This window comes from Aphelocoma coerulescens, chromosome 4 (genome assembly GCF_041296385.1).
Source record: "Aphelocoma coerulescens isolate FSJ_1873_10779 chromosome 4, UR_Acoe_1.0, whole genome shotgun sequence".
Taxonomy (NCBI): Eukaryota; Metazoa; Chordata; class Aves; order Passeriformes; family Corvidae; genus Aphelocoma; species Aphelocoma coerulescens.
Window position 1 is genome coordinate 7027461 of NC_091017.1, and position 13983 is coordinate 7041443.

At 40.7% G+C, this 13983-nt stretch overlaps 1 protein-coding gene and 1 long non-coding RNA gene across 2 annotated transcripts; one reads left to right on the forward strand and one right to left on the reverse strand.

Annotated features, from left to right (window-relative positions):
* The first annotated feature begins 919 nt into the window (after positions 1-919).
* Positions 920-13889, forward strand: PLK4 (polo like kinase 4). The gene is made up of 16 exons (XM_069012653.1): positions 920-1061; positions 1573-1668; positions 2118-2213; positions 2309-2423; positions 3275-4307; positions 5838-5938; positions 7143-7516; positions 7952-8056; positions 8433-8535; positions 8987-9136; positions 9508-9638; positions 10032-10123; positions 10341-10479; positions 11269-11409; positions 12329-12435; positions 12814-13889. Exons 1-16 carry the CDS (start codon positions 1032-1034, stop codon positions 12911-12913), a joined length of 2913 nt encoding a protein of 970 aa, XP_068868754.1. The 5' UTR covers positions 920-1031; the 3' UTR covers positions 12914-13889.
* Positions 4075-8446, reverse strand: LOC138109380 (uncharacterized). Its single transcript, XR_011150440.1, has 3 exons — positions 8368-8446; positions 7372-7480; positions 4075-4162 (listed from the first exon to the last, which is right to left on the reverse strand). It is a non-coding gene; the product is annotated as an uncharacterized lncRNA (long non-coding RNA).
* Positions 13890-13983: the final 94 nt, after the last annotated feature.

Consider the following 13983-nt stretch of genomic DNA (forward strand, 5'->3'; position numbering starts at 1 on the left):
AACACAACATGTGCTGGCAGTGAGCACTTGCAGCCCAGAAAGCCAAGGAAATCCTGGGCTGCAACCAAAGGAGTATTGCCAGCAGGTGAAAGGAGGTGATTCTTTCCCTCTTCTCTGCCCTGGTGAGGCCCCACCTGGCTTATAGTTCTGGTGTCCCGACATGAGGACACAGAACTATTGGAGCAAGTCCAGAGGAGGGCCACAAGGTTGATGAGGACTGGAGCACCTGCCCTGTGAGGACAGGCTGAAAAAGCTGGAACTGTTCAGCCTGGAGAAGGTTGAGTGGAGACCTCAGAGTAACTTTCCACTATCTGAAGGGAAGTGGGAGAGGGACTCTTCATCAGGAGCTGTAGTGATTGGACAAGAAGTACTGGATACAAATTGAAAGGGGAGAAACTTAGGTTAGATATTAGGAAGAAATATTCTACTGTGAGGGCGGCGAGACACTGGAACAGGCTGCCCGGGGAGGTTGTGGATACCCCATATCCAGCAGTATTCAAAGCCAGGTTGGGGAAGGCTGGTCTAGATGGCATCCCCCTGCCCCTGGCAGTGGTGGGGTGGGACTTGATGACCTTTAGGGTCACCCCTGAACATCCCATGACTCCACCATCCTGTAACACCCCGGGCTGAGGCGACCCGCGCGCGCACCCGCGCCCCTCACCGCGCACGCGCCGTAACGGCTGTTCGGGGGTGGGAGGGGGGGGAAGGGGGGGATGGACGGGCACGCACCGCCCCGCGCACGCGCGGCAGCTCCTCCTCCCTGCCCGGCCGCGAGGGCCGCTCGCGCCGCTGCGTGACGCGCTTGCGTCAGACGCAGCCTCGTCGCGGGGCGGGGCGGGGCGGGGCGGGGCCGGGGGGTAACGGCGCGACTTTTCAAAATGTCGGCGGGGGGGGCGCGGAGCGGCCGCCGCCGGGCCCGGGAGCGAGCGGGGCTGCGCCGGGGCGGGCGGCCCGGGGCGCCCTAATGGGCAACCGCGGCCCAGGCCTTCGGCAGAACCGGTAGCGGGACCCGTGGGAGAGCGGTCGGCGCCATGGCGACCTGCATCGGCGAGAGGATAGAGGTGCGGCGCGTAGCCCCTCCCGCCGTCCGTCGGGGCCGCGGGGCGCGGGCTCGGGGCGCGGGCTCGTCCCGCTCCCGGCGGGTGTTCGTGGGAGCGCGATTCCTCCCGCGCCTTCGCCTCGGCCCCACGTGTTTGTGGGGAGCGGCGGCTCCGCGGCCGCTGCCATGGCAGCTGGGGGCGGGTGTATCCCGCGTCCCGGGAGCCGCGGCGGGAGACGCGGCGGGAAGGCGGCCGGGCCGCGCCGGCCCGGGCAGCGGCAGCGCCAGTGCGAGCCGTGGAACGCGGTGCCGGCAGGAGGATGCAGCGGGGCTGGCTGTGCGGCCCCGCCGGGCCCCGCTGCCGTGCCCCGAAGAGCTCCCTCCAGGTACCCCCGAGCCGCCTCGGGGTTTGCCCGCATCTCGGGGGTGTGTGGGCTCCCCAACCCTGGTGGGAGGGTCCGCATACGGAGAGGCGCTCCGAAGCCTGACTGACAAAGCCCCAAGCTAACAAGGCTGGTTTGTTCGTGTTGCAGGATTTCAAGGTGGGGAACCTCCTGGGGAAGGGCTCCTTCGCGGGAGTCTACAGAGCAGTATCCCTGAAAACCGGCCTGGAAGTGGCCATCAAAATGGTAAGGCAGCCGGCCAAGGAAGTACCCGTCTCCCTAGAGACCAAATGGAAAGTTGCAACAGGTTGGGGTTATGCAGTTGGGCATTGATGTTTGAGCTGAGTGTTTGTATATAACGGACATTAAGATTAGGATTTGATCCTGAAAGATGCACCACGACCAAATAGACTTGCTAATTAACAGAAATGCTTTTTAGTATTGACTATATTTAGCCCATCTGCCTGGCAAAATCAGAATTAGGTTTCTCTGTTTAAGTATTTCAGAAAAAAAAATTAATGTTAGTATGGATAATGTTAACACTTGACTACTTTCAGTTGTGGTGTTCCTCCAATTATCTGTTACACTTGTTCATTACAGATCACAAGTTAAAAAAGGTGAAAACTTGCTTATACTTAGAAATTTTCAGGCAAATATGCACTGAACATCTAAATTATGCTGTGATCCACTTACAGATAGACAAAAAAGCCATGCACAAAGTTGGAATGGTACAGAGGGTTCAGAATGAGGTGAAAATACATTGTCAGCTAAAGCATCCATCTATACTCGAGGTAAGAATCGTGGGGTTTGTAGAGAGGGCTGTATATGTAACTTGCTGCATAGTCTACAAAGTGGAATTTCATTTTTTCCTTATTTTATGTTTCAGCTTTATAACTATTTTGAAGATAGCAACTACGTATACTTGATACTTGAGATGTGTCACAATGGTGAAATGAGCAGATACATAAAGAACAGAAAGAAACCCTTTTCAGAAGATGAAGGTGAGGTTTGTTTGTTCTGTGGAGCCTTCTGCATTAATTTCAGTTCACTCAATAAATATTTAATTCTAGAGGAAGAGTATTTAAAACTGCCATTAGAGTTTCTATACCTCAAAATTGTGTGGGAAGTGATAATCTAGAGATTAATTATTATTGTACATGTGTTCATTTGCATTTCTATATATATTTGTTTCTGTTTGTGCTATGTGGAGTATAAATAAATAGTGATCTTAGAAGACAGAGGTAGATGGAAGGTAGATCTTACCTTTGTACTTAGAATTGTGCTGAGATGTGGGTCAAGACTGGGAAGAGGAAAGAAGAACAGGAAAACCAGCAACTTCGGCCTTTATTGCTTCAAGATGCACCTCACTGCTCACTTCTTGCTCAGTTCTTCCATCTTACCTGCTTCTCTATCAATTTCAAATCTAATTCTATGAAGCTGCTATAGATACGGATTTTTTGCACCCAGGTCACAGGACTGGATCAAAGGGGTACTGCTATACAGGCATCATCAATTTAGCTTGTATCTGTTTCCAAAAGTGATGAGCAGCTTAGCTTTAATGCTTAAAAACATAATTTTAAAAAGTTTAGGCCGCCTGAAAATATTTCCAGTCCTGTTTCCTGCATTAGTAAGTTTTCATGAACTTAGAACACAGTTGTGCCATTTTGCTTAAAGTAGAAAGGAGAAAGTTAATTCCAACTTCACTAGTCTGACACCTGAACACCCTTGTAACATTCTTTTTATTAAAAACAAAAGAAAACAGAAGCAAGATCAGTAGCAGACTTAAAGCTGAGTTACTTTCAGAGCTATGACTTCAAATATAAGACTGCAACACCTGTTTTTGTTTTGATAGCGCGGCACTTCTTGCATCAGATTATCACGGGTATGCTGTACCTCCATTCCCATGGAATACTGCACCGGGACCTCACCCTCTCCAATATCTTGCTCACCAATAACATGAATGTCAAGATTGCTGATTTTGGATTGGCGACTCAGCTGAAGATGCCTCACGAGAAGCATTACACCATGTGTGGGACTCCGAATTACATCTCTCCGGAGATAGCCACGAGGAGCCCGCACGGACTGGAATCCGACGTGTGGTCTCTGGGCTGTATGTTTTACACTCTTCTCATTGGAAAGCCGCCTTTTGACACGGACACAGTCAGGAACACGCTGAATAAAGTGGTGTTGGCAGATTATGAAATGCCAGCCTTTCTGTCAAGAGAGGCGCAGGACCTCATACACAGGTTACTGCGCAAAAACCCGGCAGATCGCCTGAGCCTTTCCTCAGTGTTGGATCATCCTTTCATGTCCAGGGGTAGCTCTGCACGGAGCAGAGACTTGGGAACCTCAGAAGATTCCATGGACAGTGGAAATGCCACCATCTCTACAACCTTCACGGGTTCTTCCAGCATCAGTACCAGTGGTTGCTTGAAGGAAAAGAAGAAGCTGTTAGTTGGACAGCCACTCCCAAATAAAATTACTTTTTTTCCTACAAACAAGAATTCCAGTAATAATTCATCGGGGGACAGAAGTGATTCTTTCCAGCAGTGGGGAATTCAGGGAAAGGAAATTGGTGTAAGTGGCAGGGGAAGAACCATGCAGCCTAGTGAAGAGAGGCCACATTCCCGCTACCTCCGAAGAGCCCACTCCTCCGACAGGTCTGGCACATCCCACAGCCAGAGTCAAGGCATATCCAGCATCACTGATCGATGTCACTCTTTGGAAGTGCTTTCCAAGCCTAAAGTAGGAACAAGGGAAAACACAGAATACTTTTCACCTGCCAACAGCTATACTGATATAGGAGAAATATTTAAGGAGAAGACTTCTAGTACTTCTGGTTCTTTTGAAGAGCATATATCTCCACCTGTAAAAGATCAACCACAGTAAGAATCAGTTTTTGTTCAGATGAAATTTAGAGCTGATATTGTCCATTATTGTCTTCTTTCCATGTACAGCAAGTTGAACATTTCTTTCCCCACAGTAATTGTAGTAGAGAGCCTTGCAATTGTTCTTTGTAGAAGAGACAGATGAGGGGAGGAGGCATTCGAACTGCAATTTACAAACATCTTCACTTACTGATCTCTTTAGGTGATTTTTTTTCTTATGCTTAGAGAAGATAAAACAAAAAATAAGTAAAGATTAGGTAATAGATTGTAAAAGTGGTGTACCAGAAAGGGAAGTGTCAATCATAGGTAGTTATCTAGAAGTTAGTTCTGTACTTAGTTGTAGCTTCTGTGTGAAAACCCTGGGTTCTTTCTATAGACTTTACATCAACAGAATATCAAAAGTACCATTTTCTGTTTTGATATAAGGACTTTCATATCTTAGTTCCTGCCTTTCTCTCCACATTAAAAAGTGGCACCGTTTCCTATATTTTGTCTTTGCAAATCAGTTCAAGGAAAAGACAAAACAAGCACTTTTCCCTATAGAAAAAGTAAATGGAGTAAGAAGTTTTTCTTGACTGTTGGCAAGTGTTTGACATAAGCAAAGTTCAGTGGGCATATACGTTCTTTCTAGTTTGAGAAATGTTTCATGAGTCAAAAATTTATGCAGATGTTAATGTAATGCTTACTTTGTTCCCCATGACTTCATAAAGCCATGCTGAATGTAAACATGAGAGAATATTAATGTGAGTGTGGGGATTAACTTAAAGGTTACCACTTTTTTACATAGTTGATTATGGGAAAGCCTCTTGCCTCTGTAGTTAGCTTGCACAGCAATCTTAAATGCAAGGTCATAAGACCTAAATTTTGTGGGTTTGGGGTGGTCTTGGTGATAAGTGAGCCCTTGCCAATGGTAGTAATCATCACAAAAAGAAAGTGCAGACAGGTACAGACTATGGAGATAGAAAATCTCACAGGAGCTTAGTGTGAATTTACAGCAGATCAGTGACTGCAGTAACTGGTTTTGTGTGTATTCTTTATCCTTCAACATGTGGATTATATCTTGAGTTCATCTGCAGCTACATATATGTCATCATCTAAAAAGCTGGTAAAAAAAATCTTTATAATTTCTGGGATTGACTGTATTTTATAGAAATTCAAATTATTTTGGGTGGTAGGATTGGCATCTTTCAGCTGCATGTTTGTTGTGCTGAGTGAGATAAAGTGGGGTCATGGGTGTCATGTCATCACTGTGTCTTCTCCAAGGCTGGAGGATAAGAGCCAGATGTAAGAACAGCAGATGCTGGCAGCATTATCATAACTTTTCATTCCATTTGGAAACTATTTTATTTTCTTATGCTTTACCCCATGAAAAAGAAACACGTTCTGTGCTGCCTAGAGCTACAAAATGCCACCTGCATTTCCTAAATATTCTAAGTGTTGTGGTTTCTGCAGCTGTAGCATTATAACTTTTGTTGTGCAAGTGTCTTTGATGCAATCTTGATTATGTGTGTAACTTCTATTTTGTAGCTCAAATTATCTGTGCCCAGTGAAGCCCCAGGTTGGTTTGTTAGAGCAGAAGTCCCAGGCTGAGACGATGCAGCAGTGGCTTGGAAGCATGCAGAAAAATGGTGTGTTACTCATCAGTTGTTTGCTTTTGCACTCAAGTTAGTGACTTGTAATAGTTTCAGTGGGATTTTCTATTTTTATATTTCTTTGTACATCAAATGTGAATACTAAGTTTCCTAAAACAAGCTCATTACTTTCAACTAGTATTTTAGAAAAAAAACCAAAACCAAAAAACAAAGAGGAAACCAGAATTTTAGACCCTGACATAATTACTCACTTGTGTAAATGTGTAAATGTAAATGTATGACAAAATACTAGCAGGTGACTTGAAAGCCCTGTTAATTTAGTTGTGCAAATACAGCTAAATAAGAGAAGATGGGACCTCAGTGAATGAGAAAGATAATCAGGCTGCAGAAGGATGGGTGGAGGGAAGGACAAAAGACACAGAAGGGAAGGAGGTGTTCTTTGTTGTGCATCATGTTACATCATTAACGAATAATGTAATTTAATCATAAAAATAAACCACAAATCTATTCTGGCCTTTTTTGGTTTGATATTACTGGACTCCTTCCCTTCCTGTCTACAGGGAATTGGAATCAGAGAACATATGGTCTGAATAATCCTATTTGATTTTTGGTCCCTTCTCAACTGTTTGGCCACATGGCAGAAGGAGCACAATAGTGATGTGGGTGAGGTGAAAGTTGATCAAGGGCTTAAATATCAAATCGAGGGAAGGAGTTATAGGAAGGTTAAATATAAAAATAGGGATTTAAAAAAAGTAAATACAAGGATTTTCAAAATAAAACAAGGGATTTGGAGTATGCATTTAACATTTTGAGTACCAAAACCTCTGGTTGATGGTAAAACACTAGTTAGATAAACTGGAACTTATATGAAACTTGTTACTAGTGGTTATCTGAATGGCAAATAAGCAGTCTTTCAACAGATTAAAGTAACTATTTTGTAAGAATCTATTTGAAATCTTAGTATGTTGTTTATAAATTATTTTTCTAAATTATTTGATGTATAAAAACTGAAGACCATCATAACTGAAATATAGGAACAGCTTATTTTAAGTAGCACTGGAATTTTGCTAGCAGTGACTAAAAGGCCTGATGATTTGGACTGAGGATTAGAGAAATCCCATTCTTCCCTTAAATAAGCTTTCTAAGACAATCCCTTGAAAAGCTTTTAAAGCTAGACTAGAATTTTTTCTTTCTGGCTATGACTCCTTGAATTTACAATGTCCCTTTGTGATGCTTTCAGTTCCTCTGAGACCACCTGCAGACCTGACTGGCAAGAGTAATGCACGTGGAGGTTTTCGGTACCATCTGGATGTGCAGCAGGATGCACCAAGAAATGCATGGAACACCTTAAAAGAGATAAGGAATCACGATGCATCTGGTGACTGTCCACATTCTTTAAACCAGAGAAACCCAAATAAATGCATCCCTGGAGTTCTCTGCAAAAACGAGAAAATTCAACCATCTCCTACCTGTGGCCTTTGGTCAACTCCAGAACAAAACCAAACTTGGGGCCAAGAACCATCAGCACACCAGAAACCTACACTGCGAAGTGTTGTGTCACCTCTCACTGCTCACAGGCTGAAACCCATCAGGCAAAAAACCAAAAATGCAGTGGTAAGTATCAGTTCTTAAAATGGGAACAATTGAAGCACTTAATATAGTGTGACTGTCTCTTAAAAATCACTTGGTAAACTAGAAACATGTTTTTGGGAAACTTAATCTAGAGTAATTTAAAATCATATTAATAAGGTGCATCTTAGTTTTTGTGTAGAGAATACTTAAAACATAATGGAGAAGACCTGTCTGTGTTTGATTTGTCACTTGAGAAGCCACACCCTCAGTGACCAGACTGATACCCTTCAGTTATCTCAAAGTGCTCTGTTGTAATAGCACTAATAACAAAAGTTACTGTAAGAAGCATTTATAAGTTTGAAGTGCTTTTAAGGAAAAAGAGAAGCATTTATTAAAGCATTTGTGGAAAATGTAAAATCTTACACTTGCGGAAAGTAAAGGTCTTTTTGTTTAACTTGTATATTTAATATATTTTAGGTGAGCATTCTAGATACTGGGGAAGTGTGTATGGAGTTTCTGAAAGAACATCGTTCACAGGAACTTGTGAAAGAAGTCCTCAGAATATCTTGTGATGGAAATGTGGTGAGTATGTTTTTGATTTCTTCACTGTTGTATAAAGGGCTTAGAGTTCATTTAGAGCTGTTTTTTGCTTTTTAAGTGATAATTTCTTTTGAAATCAAATGTTTATTACATGCACAGCTGTAAACTTTCCCCCTCCATAATAAAGCCATGTAATATAGGGAGCAAGCGATTATTTCACAGAAAAATTGGATTTGACTTTTGGAATAGGTGAAGTATTGCTGAAAAAGTGCTGCTGTTAAATCATTACTTAGAGGAATAGAGCTTTCATGGTAAATCACAGTAATTAATTAAAATGTGTCTTATTTCCATACCTGTTAAAAGTGTAGAGTGCTGTAGTAAGTTGCAACTTCACACAATTTTTGTTCCCTTTTTGTAGATTGCAGTTTATCATCCAAATGAAGGAAGAGGTTTCCTTCTTGATGACCGACCTCCTGCTCCTCCTGAAGGCATCTGCACGTATAGTTTTGACAACTTGCCAGGTAACCTGGAATCTATTTTAAAATTATTATGATTAATGTGATATTTTAAGTGAATCTTGTGACTTTATCCATTTAGCTATTACTTCTCAGATAACTCTGAAGTAAAACTCCTCTCAGAATTAGATCCAAACTACAGTTTAACAGGAAACTGTTTTGAAACTTCACAGGAAAGTGTAACCTACAGGTTTTAATTCCTTTTATATGGGAGCTTATAAGGACTCTCCCCTTTACAATGTAGGGTACCAAAATTAAAGCTCTTGTAATCTTTTCTTCATTCATACTGGGAGCTGTTGGTGGAAATAGGTCAGTTTCTTTAAACATACTTCTGTCAGGTACTTAAATATTACTCACAACCTTCAGCTATCAAATACATAATTACTTCTCTTCAAGCTGGTGCACAGTGTTTAATCTGCTAACTTCTAAAAAAGCTTTTTTTAATTTTCTTTTTTAGAAAAGTACTGGAAAAAATACCAGTATGCAGCTAAGTTTGTGCAGTTGGTGAGAACAAAAACCCCTAAAGTGACATTCTATACAAGATATGCCAAGTGCATGTTGATGGAAAATTCACCCCCTGCAGATGTTGAAATTTGTTTTTATGATGGTATGTATTCATTTTTGCAGTTATGCAAGTAGGTAAATCATGATTTTAGAGCTGCACTAAAATACTGCCTAACACTAAACAACCACCACTCCAGTCTGAAGAAAATTGTGCACTATGAACAGTTTTTTGGCCAGTCTGCCTTTATTCTAGCACTTGTAGATTAGTTGATTCTTTAATTCCTTACTGATACCTTCTTCAGGAAGTACATGTTGCAAAATTTAAATTATACTTTGTTTTTATTCATGAGCTCTTCTTTACATTTACCTTTGATAGTTAACCTGCTTTGTGAGAGACATGTCCCTACTCCAAGCTTTCCATGGTTAACTGGTATTATAACAGCTCACACTGAAAGGGTTCACATTTCCTTGCAGGTGCAAAAATACATAAGACAGCTGGTATAACTCGTGTGATTGAAAAGTCAGGGAAATCCTTCACTTTGAAAGGAGAAAGCGAAGCAGGGTTGAAGAAGGAAATCCAAGCTTATATGGATCATGCAAATGAGGTAAGGTATTTTACATAGAGCTTTTCCAGTGCAAAGCAACTTCCTGAAAACTCAGCTTCCCTTTCACAAGTGGGCTTCCAATGTTGCTTTGCTTGTTTTTCATGACACTGTTAAGGAGGGAGGATGGTGTTTCTTGGAAGAACAGTATCAACGTAGAGGTAACAGTTAAAATGCCTCACAACCAAGACTGAGAGGAAATTCTCACTATTTTGTAAAGCAGGTTTGCCTGTCTGGTGAAAGGATTAAACACAACAGATGAAGCTGCTTAATAAAACTTGAAAAATTCAGTACCATTGCAATTGCCTTGTGTGGGCTCACTTGCCACACTAAACATGTATGAAATATTTATACAGTTCTCAATTTCAAACTGTAATAAACCCCTTCTCATTTCAGGGACATCGAATATGCCTTGCACTGGAATCTGCTGTTTTGGAAGAAGAAAAAAGAAGTGGAAGTGTTCCATTTTTTCCAATAATTGTTGGAAGGTAATATCTTTCAGTTCAAAATACTGATGTATTTGAATATTTATGTGTTTATTGAATACTTATGTATTTGAAATGGAAAACAGTTCTGCAGAAGACTTCTGCCATCAGGTGCTTTGGATGGTCTATGGTAAAATGAAGGAAGACCTAAGTCTCCTCACTTGTTTCTTTAGTCCCTTTTGGACAGACTTTTTCTCAGTTTTTCTCATTATTTTTCCAGAAAACCTGGTAATACTGAATCACCACAGGCTGTAGCACCTCCACTGTTGGACAAGACAAACTATTCAAAAGAAGTTGTGGCACTGGATAGAAATAAAGCTGCCAGTTCTACTCCAGTTCAGACTCCAAACTGTGCTCCTGTAAGTACACAAGGACACACCATATTTTACTTGAACTAATGGAATTATATTTATATGGACATAGGCTTTTATTAGCTGTTTGTGAGCATATTGACTAGAAATGTTAACTTTGATTTCAACTAACTTTTGATATCTGAATTTAAGATCATCTGAAAAATCAGCATACTTCAAAACTTTACCACAAATATCTCCTGGGAACAGAGTTTGAAAATTGCATACTTGTGTTAGACACAAGCACAGTCTTCAATTTGAGAGCTCTGACATGGCCTCAGTGGTGTATAACAAATGGTATCACAAGGGTTATAGGCACTTGAGGGTGTTCTGAAATAATCGAGTGTTAGTGTGTATACAAAAAAAAGACCACATGAAAATACACATGTAGCCAATAAGACTTTGTGAGCAATTTCATCTGGTTTGTTTAAAAGGCCCACCAGGCTTTGGTTCCTGATAAAACTTCCTCAGCTGACTGAATTATACTGGGGTCTTGGCACACTGTATTGTGAACTTTGTTGAATGTACATCAATCTACATTTGTTGGATCTGCATGTCTGTTTGGTTGTGTAGCTCGTGTCCCTAGTACAGAATCTGACCATTTTCACCTGACTGAAGTGAACCTGACAACAAAAAGTTGTGTTCCTGTGGGGTTTTTATACTGTAATGCTGTTAAATGAAGCATAGAGGCTGAATCTGTCTGTATTCATGAGCAGGTGGCAATTGACCACTACAGCTGGTACCTTATCAGGAGGATTAATGCCAAGGCTGTTAATTCTGTGCATCTCTGGGTTTTAGGTGGTGTCCTATGAAAAACCTACATTTCTGACTAACCCTGTTGAAAAGACGTGCTCCTCTGTTCATCAAACGGAATGCAGTCCGAATTCAGCCCAACTTGTCAAATCTGTTTTTGTGAAAAATGTTGGTTGGGCTTCTCAGGTGAGAAAATAAAGGAGGCATATGCCTATTCCCTTTTCCTATTAAATCTGAGATATGTATTTTTAAGTCATTAACTTTACATTATCGTTAAACTTGGTTTGTGAAGAATCATTCAGTTGTGCACTACAGTTTAAATCTAAAGTTTGTATGTGGAAAGGTACTTTTAAACAAATGGCTTAGATAATACCATGGCAAACTACATAAGTAGAAGAAATGAAAGTAATAGTTCAGTATCTCAGTTACCACGATTTTCCTGGGGCTATCATTGCCTATTTCAGTGTCTTCTGTCATTTAAATTTGACTCTAGTAAAAAATTGAAAATGTTAAACTTCTCTGTTCACTATTACAGATGCAAAGGTGTCATGACACAGGTTTTAATAGCTATGTACCAGATCTGTACAAGAGAAATGCATCTTCCTCTACAACAGGAAAAGCTGTTTCCTTGCAAAACCATTTTCCCTCTGCTTTTCTGTTGGATAAGCTTTAGGTTTAAAAATTGTTCTTGGCAATCCAGATAAAGTAAGCTTCCTGTCCTAACAGAAGAAGTTATCTATATATCTATATCTATATCTATATATTCTTTAAATTGTGTGTAGCTGTGAACTTTCACAAATGGGCCTCCTTTTAGTGTTTGGCCCTGTATAACTATTCTTTAGGAGTGGTTAAGCTAAAGATAATTCTTTATTTATCTGACATTGACAAGGATAACTAAAGCTGAGAATCTGAAACCTGAGGAAGTCTGCATGAGACTACTTCCTCCAAAGTAATATCCATGTAATCTTTATCTTTAAAAGACTGACCAAAATACCTAAGTCCCTTCAGCAATTTTAAAAGCTTTCAGCTTCCATTATTAGAAAAGTTCTAGGTGTGGAATTTTGTATTTCTTATGCTCAAACCATAACATAACTTGTCTCATCAGCTGACCAGTGGAGCAGTATGGGTTCAGTTCAATGATGGATCCCAGCTGGTAGCCCAAGCAGGTGTCTCTTCCATCACTTACACTTCTCCAGATGGCCAGACAACCAGGTGAGTCTGTTCCTGCCATAAAAACAGTCCAGGTAACTCAGTACAAGGCTGTTGTACAGCAGGTAACTTCATAGCCACTATTGATTTTGGTTTGTAAATATTAAACCTTAGCTTTGCCATCACTTCACAGTTGAGTAGCTTATGTAAGCGTAATAAATAAAGAGAAGCACCCATAGCTATGACCAAATTCTGGATAAAAAAATGAATAAAACAAGTTGGGCATGCATCTACTCAGTCTCCAGAGTACAGCCACTATTCCTGCATAATATTAAAAACAGGGAGGGTGAGAAAAGCAATGTTTTGAAATAACTATATTGTCATGAAATACAAGAAATTATTTAAACATCTCAATTTTTCTATGCTGCTTTGCCTCTCTAGATATGGAGAAGATGATAAATTGCCAGAATACATCAAAGAGAAGCTGCACTGTCTGTCCTCTATTCTTGTAATGTTTACCAATCCAGCTGGTCCTCACTGATTAAAGAAAACTGGGTGTCACAGCACAAAATCTTAATAAACTCACTCACTGACTCCCCAGTAAAGTGACTGATCTTACTCCGCTTCTGCAGAAATTCTTCCAAAATCTGGTAAAAGGTTAGGAAGGGGAGGGCTGCTCTGTTTATGTGTAGCAAACTGTGTGTGAATTATCATACAAAACATTATTTTCATTAAAGTGATGGATAAACTCGCTCAAGCAAAACTTCAAGCAATTTAGTTCTTGACTGCATTAAGTCTTTGGAAAGAATCTGAATCTGTTGTATTTTTTTCTTACTCCACTGCTTACTCAGTGCCAACAATCAAGGAAAATGCATCTGTTCAAGTATTTGTATTTGTAAATAACGTATATTTTTATGTCTTACAAGTAATATATGTAAATATGTATATGTTTTATAACTCTGTTTTTATTTTTTGTAGCAGCAGCTTGAAATGTCCCTGCACAAGCATGTTATACAAAAAAAAATAAATGCAGTGGTAATTGTCTGGATCTATTTATTTGTTTCATGGTCAAGTAATGGTTAAAGGGTAGGAATTAATAACTTTAGGTAGTTTTACCTTGTTTTACACCTTGAGTAATACTTACAGCAACTGAAGTAGCATTAACAGTAGCTTTTCTCCTATGTGTTTTGCTTCAAGTGTGCTAACACTCCTGCTGGTGCTTGTGTCTGTACTTAAGTACTCTATGACTTCCTTATTAGGCAGGAAAAGATCTTAAATGGAGTGGGATCCAAAACGGTGTTGGAAAGGGGAGGATGAAGAGTTTCAGAGGAGCTGGTGCTGGCTGTGTGCAAGCACAGCTCAGCTTAACTGATTCAAGCCAGTTCTCCTTATTCAGCTACTGTTTAAAAGACAGAACTTGGATTACTTTGTCATGTCCAAATCAAGGAACTAGCTTACAAATAAAGAATTTAGCACTAGGAACATCAAGAACAATATACAAGTAGCACTTACTATGAATTAGCTTATAAAAGTGAAGTTCTTTTTCACAATATTTTGTGATTCTGTAGCAGGAAAGCCCGTGAGGGAATAAAACTTCTGTATCCCCTTCAG

Excerpts from the sequence above, each read along its gene's own strand:
- PLK4 (XM_069012653.1), top strand. The coding sequence starts at position 1,032 with ATGGCGACCTGCATCGGCGAGAGGATAGAG. Across the intron at positions 8,536-8,986 it reads TAGTTTTGACAACTTGCCAG|AAAAGTACTGGAAAAAATAC; the intron begins GTAACCTGGAAT and ends TTTCTTTTTTAG. Across the intron at positions 9,639-10,031 it reads ATATGGATCATGCAAATGAG|GGACATCGAATATGCCTTGC; the intron begins GTAAGGTATTTT and ends TTCTCATTTCAG.